This window comes from Carlito syrichta, unplaced genomic scaffold (genome assembly GCF_000164805.1).
Source record: "Carlito syrichta isolate Samal-C Ts95f unplaced genomic scaffold, Tarsius_syrichta-2.0.1 Scaffold311694, whole genome shotgun sequence".
NCBI classification, from domain to species: Eukaryota; Metazoa; Chordata; class Mammalia; order Primates; family Tarsiidae; genus Carlito; species Carlito syrichta.
The window spans coordinates 194,418-208,843 of NW_007255790.1; the positions used below are offsets into that span (position 1 = coordinate 194,418).

At 45.5% G+C, this 14,426-nt stretch overlaps 1 protein-coding gene across 6 annotated transcripts in view; it reads right to left on the bottom strand.

Moving 5' to 3' along the window:
- The window catches only part of ARNT2 (aryl hydrocarbon receptor nuclear translocator 2), a 164,157-nt gene that overhangs the window by 121,300 nt on the left and 28,431 nt on the right, over window positions 1-14,426 (bottom strand). For all 6 annotated transcript variants that reach the window (XM_021718000.1, XM_008068945.1, XM_008068944.2 and 3 more), the window contains 2 exons: window positions 12,914-13,127; window positions 8,720-8,933 (listed from right to left, as the gene is read on the bottom strand). In XM_021718000.1, coding sequence (XP_021573675.1) covers window positions 8,720-8,933; window positions 12,914-13,127 — 428 coding nt within the window. The remainder of the gene's footprint in view (window positions 1-8,719; window positions 8,934-12,913; window positions 13,128-14,426) is intronic.

The following is a 14,426-nucleotide window of genomic DNA, read 5'->3' on the forward strand; positions in this document are numbered from 1 at the left end:
TCCCCCTCACCCCTTAGTCTCCGTGGCTAGCACACACAGTCTGGTGGAGCTCTCTCTGTGAGCAGAGCAGCCAACCTTCCAGCCGGAGTCTGCAACGTGTGCAAAAACACCACTCTGGCTCCTTTATCTGCTGTGACACCAGAGTGATAATGAACCCAGCAGCCTGGCCTGGAAATCTGTCCAGATTCATGGAATATCTTTCAACATAAAATATGAGCGAGGAACACAAACAGTTCAGCAGCATCAGCAATGCTATGTATGTAGCGAAGCAAAACAAGGCAGGTTGTGTAAATATTTAACAGGGAGAAGGAACTGAACTGGTTCCAGAGAAACATCTGGGATAACAGATCTGAGGAGGCTGCGGTTTCTAGTGGGAAAGTCACTGTGAAGATACAAAAAACAACCGACCAGCATGTCTCAGATTTCACTCTCACGTGCGTTTACCAAGCACCTCTGGCAACTCCTTTCAAAATGCTTTTTCCGGTGGCCTAAGTGTTTACTACACAAGTGGGCAATTTCCAAGGGGCCCAAATCAAATAAACATGCTTTTCTTGCCATTAAGATGTTTTATTTCTATTTCAAACAACAGAAACTCAATAACAGTGTTAATAGTCGACTCGAGATAAAATCGGGATTTTATTTTTTTTGCCACATTTATCTATGTTACCTAATATGGTAAGAAATGGACGGCTGAATGTGTTTAGGATTTCAGATTCTGGCATCAGTCCAAAGACTAAGTTTAGGTATTCCAAAGAAAATAAGCTATATGTTCGAAAGTATGGTTTTCATGAAGTTACCTTCATGACTGACATTTGGAAACAGACCATCGTTTTCCAGAACTGATACCCCAGGGGTGGACTGCATAGTTCACAGGACCCCCTGTGGGACCAATTATCTGCCTGACATTCTTCCGCTGAAGGACTCAACTGCATGGCTGAGTTCAACACAGTTTGTCCTTGCCCTTCTCTGCAAAGTGTCAGGAAGAAGGCCCAGCTGCCTTGGGTGGGCTGAGGCTGCATGTTGACAACTGGCAGCTATTTTCCCAGGCACACACATCCCAAGAGGTGCACACAGTCCTTCTTGGCCTCACATATAACCGGGTTTCTTTCTGCTCTAGAATGGTCCTCTCAGGGTGACAGTATGAGCATGCACACCCCCATCCCTTGCTCTCCTCCTAGTCCACAGTGGAGGATGCCACCTGCAGACCCCTGCAGACTTCGGGCTGACCCTGGTGGAGAGTTGGGGATTGTGAGCTTGCAGAGTGAAGCTGCTGTAGGCTGTTCCGCTGTCATGCATGTTCCCCATGCCTGGTCAGCCCGTGCCCTGGACAGTGTGGAGAGGGCAGCAAATCTCCAGAGGTGCTTTTCCAGGTGCTCTGTCCAAAGGCCTGGCTGGTCACCCAGAAGCTGGGTGAAAGCAGCTGGACAGTGGGAGTCATCGGGGCAGATTCCTATCACTTTGTGCCAGTCCTGGCTGTCAAAGGATGCCCCAGCCTGAGCTGCTGCCAGCCCTACCCCACCACGACTTGCTAAATTTTATAGTTCAGCGCTTCTCAAACTATTATGTGTATATAAGTAAATGCGTTCCTTGGGAATCTTATTAAAATGTAGATCCTGATTTAGCAGGCCTAGAATGGGGCCTGGGGTTCTGCATCTCTAAGAAGCCCCAGGAGATCCAGATGACGCTTGTCCAAGGAGCACACTGACCAGATCCCACCAGGGGTCACCTTCTAAGTACAAATAAACATCTGTGTGGAGCTTTATTATCAATAAGGCATTGCACAAAATCACATCACTCCTATCTTTCTGAGAAGGAAAGTTAAACTCAGAGACCAAAGACTTGACAAGGTCAAGAATAAAGGCAGATGCAATCCAGGCATGGTGGCTGATACTTGTAATCCTAGCACTTTGGGAGGCCAAGGTGGGGGAATTGCTTGATGACAGAAGTTTGATACCAGCCTAGGCAACATAACAAGACTTCATTTCTATAAAAAAATTAAAAAAAAAAAAACAAACAACTAGCTGGGCATGGTGGTGCATGACTGTAGTCCCAGCTACTTGGGAGGTTGAGGAGAAAGGATTGCCTGAGCTCAGGAGGTTGAGGTTGTGGTAAGCCATGATCATGCCATTACTCTCTAGCATGGATGAAAAAGTGATACCCGAACTCAAAAAAAAAAAAAAAAAAAAGAAAAGAAATGAACTCAACCTAGGTGACTTGATATGTAGTCCCAGGATGGTTTTACTACATCGGTGGTTCTCAAATTTCAGGGCCTCAGAGCTTCTGATTCAGTGGGGAGAGGCTACATGTCTAACAAGTTTGCCAGTGATGCTATGCAGCTAGTATAGGGACCACACTGTAGGAATCAATACACTAGACCATGCAGGATCCTGGAGAGCCTGAGGGCATCTGCCTTAGTCTTGGAGCTTTGATACCACTCACCTCTCATATGCACTGAACCCTGCTGAATGCTGTCCTGGCACTCCTCTAAGAAATGGAGTTTCCAAAGCTCTGGGTTGAGCTGCTGTGGCAGGACAGGCTCTTGGTGCCCCAGGACACTGGGCACACTGAGGCTTTCAAAGCTTCTTTGTACCTAGATGTCCCCTAAGGTAGCAAGCTTCTTCTGCATTGTCTGAGAGCTCTACTGTGTAGCAGCTGTTTGATCTCAGCTGTGTGGCCCTGGGAACCTCTAGATGACTTCAGGCCTCATGCTCTTTACTTATACAATGGGATCAACAACCCCCAAGCACAGGACCATGATGTAACCCAGAGGACCAATGGTTCTCAACCCTCCCTGCGCATTAGAATCACCCAGGAAGCATTAACAAACACTAGTGCCCAAATCCCCTTCTTGATCCTGGGCAAGTATATTTGTCAAGGCCCCCCAGGTGACTGATGCTAAAGTGCAGCCAGGGTTTATATCCGCTGGAGTAGGTAAAAGGGCTATAAAAACATAAGATAATTCATCATGGCTATGAATACATCCCTGCTGAGGTTGAATAAGAAAATGAAAGCAATACGCATCCAGCATCCCATAGGTGTCCTTTCTATGGGAGATAGGCGGGAGACTCGTGAGTGAATGCACCATCTTTAAACTCTCCTGGAAACAGCCTGATGGAAGGTCTATGAGCAGAGCTGAGAGTTGGCTGAAAATGGTTCCCTAGTGGCCCGTTCTTGGCTGTGCCCAGTCCATGGCCTGGCCAACTCCTGTGATCCAAGGCTGAAAGTATCTCTGGACTTCTACGGAGCTCTCGGGGAGATAGGAAAGCTTACTCACAGCGAATTGAGACTTGTGATTCATGCGCAGGAACTTTCCAACTGAATCCCTTGGGGACCAATCTGGCTTGGGCTCTCCCCAAATTATCACAAAGAATCTGGGCTGGAACAGTTAGGAAATGGGGGCTCATTCATTCAACAACAGCTAGGAACTCCCATAGGTGGCAGGCAGAGGAGAGGTGGATCACACGGTGAGCTGCATCCCACTGACCTTTCTGCAACCGTGCAATATGGGCATTTGTTGAATGGTGAATACATGAGTAGGTAGTGATTGGAGAAAAAAAGAGAGGGAGAGGGAGAGAGGAAGGAGGAGAAGGAAGGAAAAAAAGGAAAGGAGGAAAGGACAGAGGGAGGGAGGGAAAAAGAGAAAACGGAAGGAAGGAGGGAAGGAAGGAAAAGGGAAAGAAAAAAAAGGGAAAAGAAGCACAGGAGTGAGGGAAAGAGCGAGAAAAAGGCATAAAAGGGAAGAGGGAGGGAAAAGAAAGAAAGGAAAGAAGGAAAGAGAGAGAAGGAAGGAAGGAAAAAGGTATAAAAAGGAAGAAGGAAAGTAGAAAGGGCAGGAGGGAGGGAGGGAAGGAAAGAAGGCAGGCAGGCAGCCCCCCTTTGCACCCATGCCCGTGGCTGGGCAGCTCTGTTTTGAAGTTATTTCCTATACTGAACCGAAATGAAGGCCTAATTCTCTGGAGGCAGGAGGAGTCCAGCAGAAACAGAGCTGCAGAAGTGCATGCAGGGGAAATGGGCCAAATAAACCTTATCTTAAAGAGTTCAGGGGTTATCCTTGTCCACATCCACTTCCCAGGAGGGGAGCCAGGCAATTCCTACCCAGTGTAGTGCTTGGGGTCACCCATGAGGCGCCTCCAGTTTCTACTGAGTTCATAGCCACACTGGCACTTGGGAAAGGCACTGAAGGCACACTGAGGAACCTGCTCTCTCTGTGCTCCCCTGGGCAGCCCCTACAGAGCATTTCTCTGCTACTCCCTGCCTGCCTCTGAACCCCACCCCTTGGGCATATCCAGTGACAGTCAGAGGCTCGGCAATCCCCCGGAATGTCCTGGGCATCTCCTCAGCTCCCTTCTTTCCCCACAGATTGCTTGGGCTCAGGCAACTCGGACAACCACAATCCTTATTTCTGCGGCCCTTCCCCGGCAACACAGATCCCAGCCCACCACCATGCCTGACATCTGCTCCACCTTCACCTTCTGCTCAGAATCCCATAACCCAAACATCCCTAGGATTTCTGGTGGGAGGAAAAGGCACTTCCCATGCTGCAGAACACACATCCTTCCCCAAGAGGATCCCAACACCACCAAGACCAGCTCTCCTGAGACTGCGTGGTGTTGCACAGTCAGTAAAATATTAGCCCAGAGTCACTAGTGAGCAGCTTTGTTGGCATATGAAGCAAGTCTGCCTGCAAATCAGCCCTGCACAGAGGAACGCAAAGCCAGGAGATGGAGAAAAACACCAATAGTTGGTTCTCATTATTCAAGGTAGTAATGGTCTATGAAATTGCTGTGAGCGCTGAATTCAAGAATATGGAATCATTGCTTCCAAGGGAAATACCAGAGTGTTTGAGAGACTCTATTCCAATAATTGAAGATGTTAAGTCATACCTGAGGCCTTTTAATACAATTTTTAAAAATTATACCTATACTTTGGTTACACATGAAGACCAGCTCCCACACTGTCCTGAGCACCAGGAAAACCCCAAGGCCCATCAAAGTACTGCCTCTGTTGCAGGGAGCTCATCCAAGCTCACTCACACCGGGTCAACAAACTTTTACGTTATATATCCTGGGAGAGTCCCATCACATTCTGCGGTTCCAAGATATACCCATCCTCTCTACCAGCTAAAGAATCCACCAGGTACAGTGGCTCACACCTATAATCCCAGCACTTAGGGAGGCTGAGTTGGGAGGTTTGCTTGAGTCCAAGAGTTCGAGGCCAGCCTGGGCAACCTAGTGAGACTCTGTCTTTACAAAAAATAAAATAAAACAATTAGCTGGAAGTATGTACCTGTAGTCCCAGCTACTCAGGAGACTGCAGGGAGCTGGGATCACGCCACTGCATTCCAGCCTAGGCAACAGAGTGAGACCCCCAACTCAAAATAAATAAATAAAGAAAAGAATTCACTTTTCTAGCCCCATCTTAGACCTCAGGAGAGGAGTCCAGGAAGAGAGCCCAGAGTCTGGCTGTTCACCTTTCACCAATCTTCTCTGGCATCTTGGAGGACAACACTGCACCCACTCTGGTTAACCTGGCCACCACCCAGCATCCACTCCCAGGACACTGCTGTCCAAATGTGGTTCCCACTGTCCCTTTAAACTCTATCAGACACATTCAGACTTCACACGGACAGAAATATCCACTCAAGTCTGGTGAGCCAGCTAGCTACACCCTTGGCCATCGCTTCCCCACCAGTAGCCCTACTTGGTCTCCTGACTTGGTTCCTGAAAGCCACATCCTGTGGTCAAATGTGGAAGTCTAAGGCAAGACAGTGCTTTCCAGAGAAGGTAATTTCAACTGTGAAACCAACAGTTCCTGGTTGGTTTATTCTCCCTTTTACATCCCTCCCACATCTGTAACTGTATAAGGTATGTTCTTAGGGCTTCCATATAGAGTTCACCAATTCAGCTAGAGAAGGGGGGCAGCAGAGTGAGTCTTTCTGAATCTGTCTTAGCATCACTGTTCTATAAGCATGTATGAGCTCACTGCCAGGAGATACAGACCCTGTCCTCACACCTTCGTTCTCTATCTTCTTCCTCCTTTTATACATTATTGATCACCAACACTGAGAAAATTACTATTATCCTTCGGGAACAGCTGTGCTTTTGTCACATTTGACATCTGATCTAGTCTTATCATAAGAGTTATGGGGGAATTGCGTCTACCCCAAAATGTATATGTTGAAGTCCTAAACCCCAGAACCTCAGAATGTGACTGTGTTTGGAGACAGGACCTTTAAAGAGGTCATTAAGGTTAAATAAGGTCATATGGGTGGGCCCTAATCTTATAGGACCAGTGTCCTCATAAGAAAAGGGAGAGCCAGGCTCGGTGGACCAGCCTATAATCCCAGCACTTCGGGAGGTTGAGGTGAGTGGATTGCCTGAGCCCGCGGGTTCGAGACCCACCTGGGCAACTTGATGAGACCTCATCTCTACAATAAAAAAAAAAAATTAGCCGGGCATGGTAGCACGCGCCTGTAGTTCCAGCTACTTGGAAGGCTGAGGTGGAAGGATCATCAGAGCCCAGCAGGTGGAGGCTGCAGTGGCCGGGAGCGACCACTGCACTCCAGTTTGGGTTACAGAGTGAGACTCCAACTCAAAAAAAAAAAAAAGAAAAGGGAGAAAGCCAAGGGATTCGTGCACAGAGTAAAGACCACGTGAGAATACCACAGGAAGGTGGCTGTCTACAAACCAAGGAGAGAGACCTCAGAAAAAGCCAAACCTTCTGTTACTTTGACCTTGGATATAATGAACTGAATGCTTATATACTCCCCAAATGCATATGTTGAAATCCTAACATCCAAAGTGAAGGTATTAAGAGGTGAGGCGTTTGGGAGGTGATTAAGTGTCCTTATAAAAGAGATCCCAGATAGATAACTAGTCCCTTCTACCATGTGATAACATGGCTAGAAGGCACCATGTAGGAACCAGAAAGTGGGTCCTCACCGGATACCAAATCTACTGACACCTTGCTCTTGGATTTCCTCATCTCCAGAACAGTGAGAAAAATATTTTTTATTGTTTAAACGCTACTCAGTTTATGGTATTTTGTAATAGCAGCCTAAATGGACTAAGACATTGAACTTCCAGTCCCCAGAACAATGAGAAAGTAAATGTTTTTAAGTCACCCAGTCTGTGGTATTTTGTTATGGCAGCCTAGGCTGGCTACAATGAGCAAAACACTGACTCACTTACTCACTAGGCTTCTCCTGAAGGCCTCGCATATGCAAAACACTGATTTAGGAACTGTGGGCAGACACAAGAGTAAGCAAGAATCCCATACCTCGCAATATGGCCAGGAAAAATGGCACAAACTTACCTGTCATGTAACAGAAGGCAACTATTTTGGTATAATGCTTCAATAACTTTTGTTTCAAAAATGCAAATTTTACAGTCTGATAAACAAGAAGTCCTCAATAAATGCTAGATGCTGTTGTTGCTTGACTTGAGAAATAAGCAGGAATAAGATCATTATGATTCTTGCATGTCAGGGCACTAGGTACCGTATGCTCCTGACAATCTTTGAGACATTGTGTATTGCTGTTCAATTGCTTTTCTATCAGTATTACTGCAAATAAACACTTCTTCTGTTTTCCAGAATCATCTTCATGATGCTGAATAGAAAACTGATGTGCAGGCCTCATGTCAGTTCAAGGAAGCACGAGGGCCGAGGGGAAAGGGGAATTGCATGTCATCTTAACCAAAGCACTTGTGGAAAAAGCTTTTCATTTTATCTGCAGAGATGTATTTTTCAGGTATGTTTGTGATAAACCATACCCAAAAGTGCAATAATCACAGGCAGTGAAAATAATATAAATAATATAATCATAAACATTTTACCATTACATTTGAATGCAAATTTTTTTTAAAATGCAAATTTGTGATTGATATATTAGGGAACAATTTAAGCATAAGGTGAATTTTGTGTTTGCTTACCTGTGAGAAATACAAGATAAACACAGAAAACTGCACAAAGCTGAACTGAGCCACATAGGAAGACACAAAATTCACACACTTCAGACACTGACCAGTTCTCTCAGTCCACTGTATGTCATAAACCACACTCATCCATATTAAATGGACATTAAAATTCTCCATCTGATTTCACCTGACTGTTCTCCCAGCATTCCACACTAACACACACAAGCAGCAACACCTTCTTAGACCACTTTCACAAGTAAACTCTAAGTCATTTTCAGTCAAGTGTCATATTTATGGTAATATTCATAAATTTCTTATGTAAATTCATTTGATATGTAAAACTGTTCTACTATTTTAATAAGATTTTTAGTTTTGCTTTTATCTGACAAATTATTAAGTGTTGGGTTTCTAATCCACATTTTTCCATAAACCCGGTAATCTTCATTGCATGATTTTTGTATACTGCAGTGATTTTTAGGAACATGTATGGATAGAACTGGCTGTATTGAAATATTTCAAGAAGGAACTACATTTCAGGTAACTAACACCTGAGTAATCTGATTAATGTATAAATGATGACTCCTATTGGCCATCTACACTAATTGCAGGTATAATACAGAAAAAGGTAATGTATTCAAAGAGGATTTTTAAATGTTATAGTGTGAATGAAGCTATTACACAAGCAAAGTTAAATATATGTCCTCACCTTTAGTCAGCTTTTTATGACTTCAAGTTTCCTAGTCTATTTACTGAAAGAAAAATTTTCTAAGGTCACACAGTCTCATGCAGGGAGTCACACTGACCTGTCATTGAGTTTTCTGAGGTGCATAGTTGCTCTCTCAGCTTCTCCACATCATCAGGATGCACTTGTTCATAGAGTGTGCTCCCAAACCACTCTGACTGGGGCTGGTTCAGAACAGGGGTGACAGAATCAGACACGTAAATCACTCGCCCTGTCTCAGCCGCCACAACAAACAGAAATCCATCAGCTGCTTCAAGGATGAGATGCTTCAGTTCCTAGGAAGAAACGAGCATAATTAACATAATATACTGACAAACCTAGGCCAATTAAACTTTATTATTAGCAACCTTCAGGTTTTTTTTAATTCAGATACTCATTTTGATACGCAAATAGTTTGGGAAACAAATGCTTGTTTTTACTGGAAAATAAGCTAGAAATATGCACAAGGCTTGCACTATCCCCAAAACACAGCAACTCTAAACACTGTTAGCCCTGTCTTAACTAGTCCTTTCTTAGGGTGAGGGAATATTCCCAGCCTGGGAGACTGGGAGAGAAATGAGTGATCACCAGAAGGTGCTGGGTTGCCAGAGGTGTGAACAGCCTCACCTACATATTGAAACTGCAGTCATGTCATTGGAGCAGAAGGGCCTGGCACATAGTGCTTGGCACAGATGGTACTAGATGGAGGAAGAGGAGAATGAGCTGGTGAGAAGAGGGAACGAAAAGGACCATGCGCCTCCCCACCCACTGCTTCTCATGCCGAAAGTATACTCTTGTTCCTTTCCTCTTCCTGTAAATGCTGGCACCAGAAATGAGAGTATCTTCTTACATCTGCACATCTGTCAAGCTTCTAAAACTGACAACCATCACCATCATATCGACAGGCTCTTGGAATAACCCTGGGAGGCAGTGGGGCATATCACAGTATTCCTATCACTTTCCGGTGAGAAGAGGTTAAAAGCACCAACGCTGGGGTCGCGTTGATTCGCCAGGGTCATGACTATCATTGAAGGCAGGAAGGAAGCTGCTTGGGATCAAGGAGTGGGCAGCAGGAAGCCTTGTCATCATCCTCAGAGGGATGTGGATGCAGCAAAGTCAACTTTGTGAAAACAAGATGTCTTTTCTTTGCAGTGCTCGAAGGCAGATCAAGTGTAGCTACCCATGCTATTCTCACGTCAAGCTAAAGAGCACTTTGCCGCTGAATGAAATGGGCTCTATGCCTGAGTGAGGAGTGAGTCATTCACTCTTCCACATGCAATGGAGTTCACAGACACTCTGCCAACCACTTCACACATTGTCCAGTCTTAAAGGTCAAAGGTATCCTTCCAGGTCAGTGGTTGACACATTTTTTTTTTTTTTGCTGGGAATCCTTTGTTCAAATGTAATCTTACTTGGAAACCTTACTGTAACACACATGAACAGAGGCAGAAGGTGGAGAGTTGGAGCCCTAAATACCAGGCCCTGGGACACAAAGTCTTGAAAACATTGATGTACTGGTGGGTGGGACCTGGAGAGCTTTGTAAGTGTCTCCAAGCACTTGACTGGGGAGAAATTCTAACATCCTCTGCCTGGGAAACTAGGGTGGAAGCAGACTGTATAAGCATTTTTTAAAGGTTATTCTGTCCATTTCTCTTGCTTTGCACTTCTGCTGTTCTGTGTCTCTTGGACGCTTACTTAGTTCAGAGGACTGGGTCAGCGTGTTTATTTTCAGTATTGGGAAGATCTTCCCAACAGAAAAAGCTGTTAAAAGAAAAGAAAAAAAAGGAACAGGATGTCTTAATTCTCTGTCACTGGAGGACAGGAAGTAGAGGCGAGATGATGTCACCTGTTTTCATCCAGTTTGCAAGGACTGTGGGAAGGGACTATGGGATGGAGCCTCAGTCTCATCATGGTACTCTCTTTCTACCACCCTCCTCCCCAAATGCTCATCCTCTGGGAGCTCACAACTCACTCCCAAGGTCCTATCCTCCGAATCCAGAGCCAGCCTTGCTCCTATTCTCCAGGAAGACAAACAGCAAAGGTTAAGAGCATGAATCTGGGAGGAAAAGGAGACTATCACTCATGACTCTTCCACATAGCCGTGTGACATTGGGCATGTTACACATGCCCTCAGCTTGTTTTTTCACGCAATTTTTCTTTCCAGTGAAATTTTACGAGGTTAAACAAGATCTCGTATTTGAGGACTCAGTAAGAACCTGGCATACAGTAGGTGCTCCATAAATGTAACCGTTATCATCATCATCCAAGCTGTTGAGTGAGAAACAAAGGTAGGACTCATATGACTCACACAGCTGCCTTCTCTCTCTACCCCACTTTCATAATCCATAGTCACTTAAAGATAAAGAGATTCATTTCAAACACTGACTCTGCAGGGTTTTTTTTTTTGATCAGGATGAAAGAAATGTAGGGGAAAAAGCACTTTACTGACCCTAGCAGTTAGCAGTGCTTAATACATTTCAGTCTGGTTCCCAACCAGCTATCCACCTCTCTTTATACTCCAAGTTGCATGTTGGACAGTCTACACGCATTTCCTTCCCCATCCAACTGCCCTGAGCTGGAAGCTACCACTGTGTTTATTTTCACAGATGTGGAAATAAGGCTAGGAACTTGCACCCTGAACCACCACACTCCACGCCCTCCAGGCGGCAGACTGACCAGCACCATTTCTTCCCAACACCGGTCAAGCGTGGGATCCTATGACCACAGGGATGCTTTTTAAAGGGACCTGGCAGGTAAAGCACCTGCTAAAAAGTCTGCTGCAGAACAGACAGTAATAAATGTTCATTTCTCCTCCCTTGTTCTCATTCTAAACCTGGCTCCCATGACGTGAATAGACTCTTGGCTATAGCAGAATAAATGATCCCAGTTCCCAGCCATGCCTCGTTCACCCCTGCCTCCAAGGGCTCTTCCCCTCTTGTGAGATCCCCTCAGCTCCCCTCTTTCTATGTGCATTCTGTGGCTCCTTCATAGCCTGCTGATGCTGTCTCTGTCCTGAGACGTCCTTCCTGATGACTCTGGGCCACTTCCTCTTTGCCCCATTTTGGCCACAAGTGCATGACTTGTGCAGCCATTACTTTTAGGACTCCACACTCAATATACTTTTGCATGTCCTAACTGCATTTGGGTTTTGTTTTGTCTTGAGTCAGGGTCTCACTCTATTATCCAGGCTGGAGTGCAGTAGCACGATCACAGCTCACTGCAGCCTCAACCTCCTGGGCTCAGGCAATCCTCTCCATCTCAACCTCCCAAGTAGATGGGACTATAGATATACATCACCATCTCCAACTTAATTTCTTAATTTTTATTTGTAGAGACAAGGTCTCACTATATTACGTAGGCTGGTCTTGAACTCTTGGGCTCAAGCGATCTTCCTGCCTCAGCCTCCCAAAGTGCTGGGATTGCAGGCGTGAGCCACCACACCCAGCCTACAAGGTGCTTTGAAATTCCTCATCTCATCTGTTCTGCAGAAGCTCTCTGAGACAGGAAGGCAAAAAGCTTTATGTCCATTTCACAGATAGGCAAACTGAAGCTTAGAGCGTTTGTCGATCTGTCCTGTGAACAGCACACAGAAAGACAAGGACCAGCTTGTGTAATTCCATTTATAAAATACAATCTCACTAACCATTTTATGTGTTTCTTCCCCAACTAGTTAAAGACTAGTAGATGTTCAGAAGAGGGCTTTGTGGTCTCTCTAACCTGTCTTCATTGGACCAACTTCTGGCTCCTTCACTGAACAACAGATTTACTCTGAGCAACTTTCTGGCCTTTTCTAAGACCCAACTTCCTCATTAATAAAGCAGGGATGAATAACAGTGGCTTCTTCATGGGGCTGGACTAGGGAGTAGAAGAAATAATGCACAGAAAGATATGACTCAGGCCAGGTGCACAGCAGAGGTCTGCTAAGTGCGGTGACCCTGTTTCTCTTATTACTACAACTGCTACCATGACCTTCACAGGATGATTATCACCACCAGTATTCTAGCACACAAGAATTGTGTTTCTTACTAACTTCTTCCTGAGTCACAGTGCAAGCATATTGTTCAGATGCTCAATATACTTTTTTGAGTGATGCCTCATTAGGGTAATGGGAAACCAAAAAGACCCAACGATCAGACAAACCCTCTTGGTGAAGAACGGATACAAACACCTTGGCTTCATCTCTTCCTCACCCTTGCACCTATCTCTACATGTGGTGTACTTCATCTTGGTGTCACCATGATCTGTCCCCCTTCCAGCGGTGCCGTTATTGGGGTACCTGCTCCGTGAGGAAGGATGGCTTGTACGCGCCGTCAGTGGACTTGTTCCCTGTGCCCCTCATGGACTTCATGTGTGAGACGGCCATGCGGAGAATGGTGAGCTTGTCCGGCTTCCGGGCCAGCGCACTGCATGTGGGGACCATGTCGGAGAGCTCGGTGATGTACTGGGTCATCTTGTTCCGCCGGCGCCTTTCAATCTCACTGTGATTCTCTCTTCCCAGAAAGCACGAGATCAGGAGGGGGGGTGAAAAGAGAAGTATCAGATGAGGGGTTACTATCCAGTGGGATAAAATGATGCGCTGTTAACATCCAATGACTGAGAACCAGGGGCTCCTTCTTGAGAGCCCAGTGCTTTGGATACATATTGGGAAAAGAACTCTTCTGACACCTTGGTCAGCTCCTGTGTCTGTGTCGGGGGAACACAGAATTCCACAGTCTTTATCTCTAAATATGTATTGAAATCTTCTCATGACTCCCATGTACCTAAGGATGTTTTTGTAAGCAGAAAAAATTAAGACATGATACTTCGGCAGACTAAAACCTCCCAACTTAATTTTCACATGCACACATGAATCTCTGCATGGATGTGCACGTGTGCACATGCACACACACATGGAATGTGGTTACTGGTTGCTTGAATATGCAGTTTACTTTGACCTTCTCATAAGAAACACTATATAGCCTTACCATTCTTTGTGTCACTAAGTAGACCAGTAATGCCATGAATTTACTTCAAAGTTGCGAACAAACCTTTGTTCTCCACCCAACACATTTTCTGCAGTGTAGTAACAGAACAGGTGCACTCCTAGCTTATTAAACAACAAATAACCAATCAAAAACAAAAGCCCTGTGAGGAATTACAGAACTCAATCTCTGTGATGTGTTTAGATGACAAGCTAGCAGAAGGGATGGTAGAATGTTTCCATCTCAGGCTTATTCACTTTAGGCTTGAAAGAGAGTCACAGCCAAGCCAGCTCAACAACTCTAAGACAAAGCTGTTACTTGGGATAAAGGAATTATCTAAAAATACACCCCATGTCTGCTGCAGGATTTAGGGTTTCACTGGTGCTCAAAAAATGAGAGTGACATTAATGGCAAGAAAGGAACACCCTCAGGCAAGGCTGCCTCCAAACACTGCATGTATTAATTAGCTCAACATGCCATCCTCCCAGTCTGGGGACAGACGTGCCAGTCAGGCCTGATGACACGCCAGGAGCATGTGCTGAGGACCTCTGAAGACCAGGGGGGATGTGAAACCACAGCAGAGGTCATTACTGCAAGCAATGGGAGCCCTCCAGCTGTACCTTTCAGACCCCAGGAGGGAAGGGGGCAGTCAAGAGAACAAGGGATGCCCAACTCGGTCCTTAAGCAGCAGAGGGCAGGAGGGGTCTCAATTAGGGAGGTAAAACATACACCTGGCATCACTGAAATGAAAGGCAGAACATGATTAAATGCTCCAAAAGGCATGTGGAAAGTAAAAACCCCAAGAGAGAAGAGGGGGAGGTGGTCCTG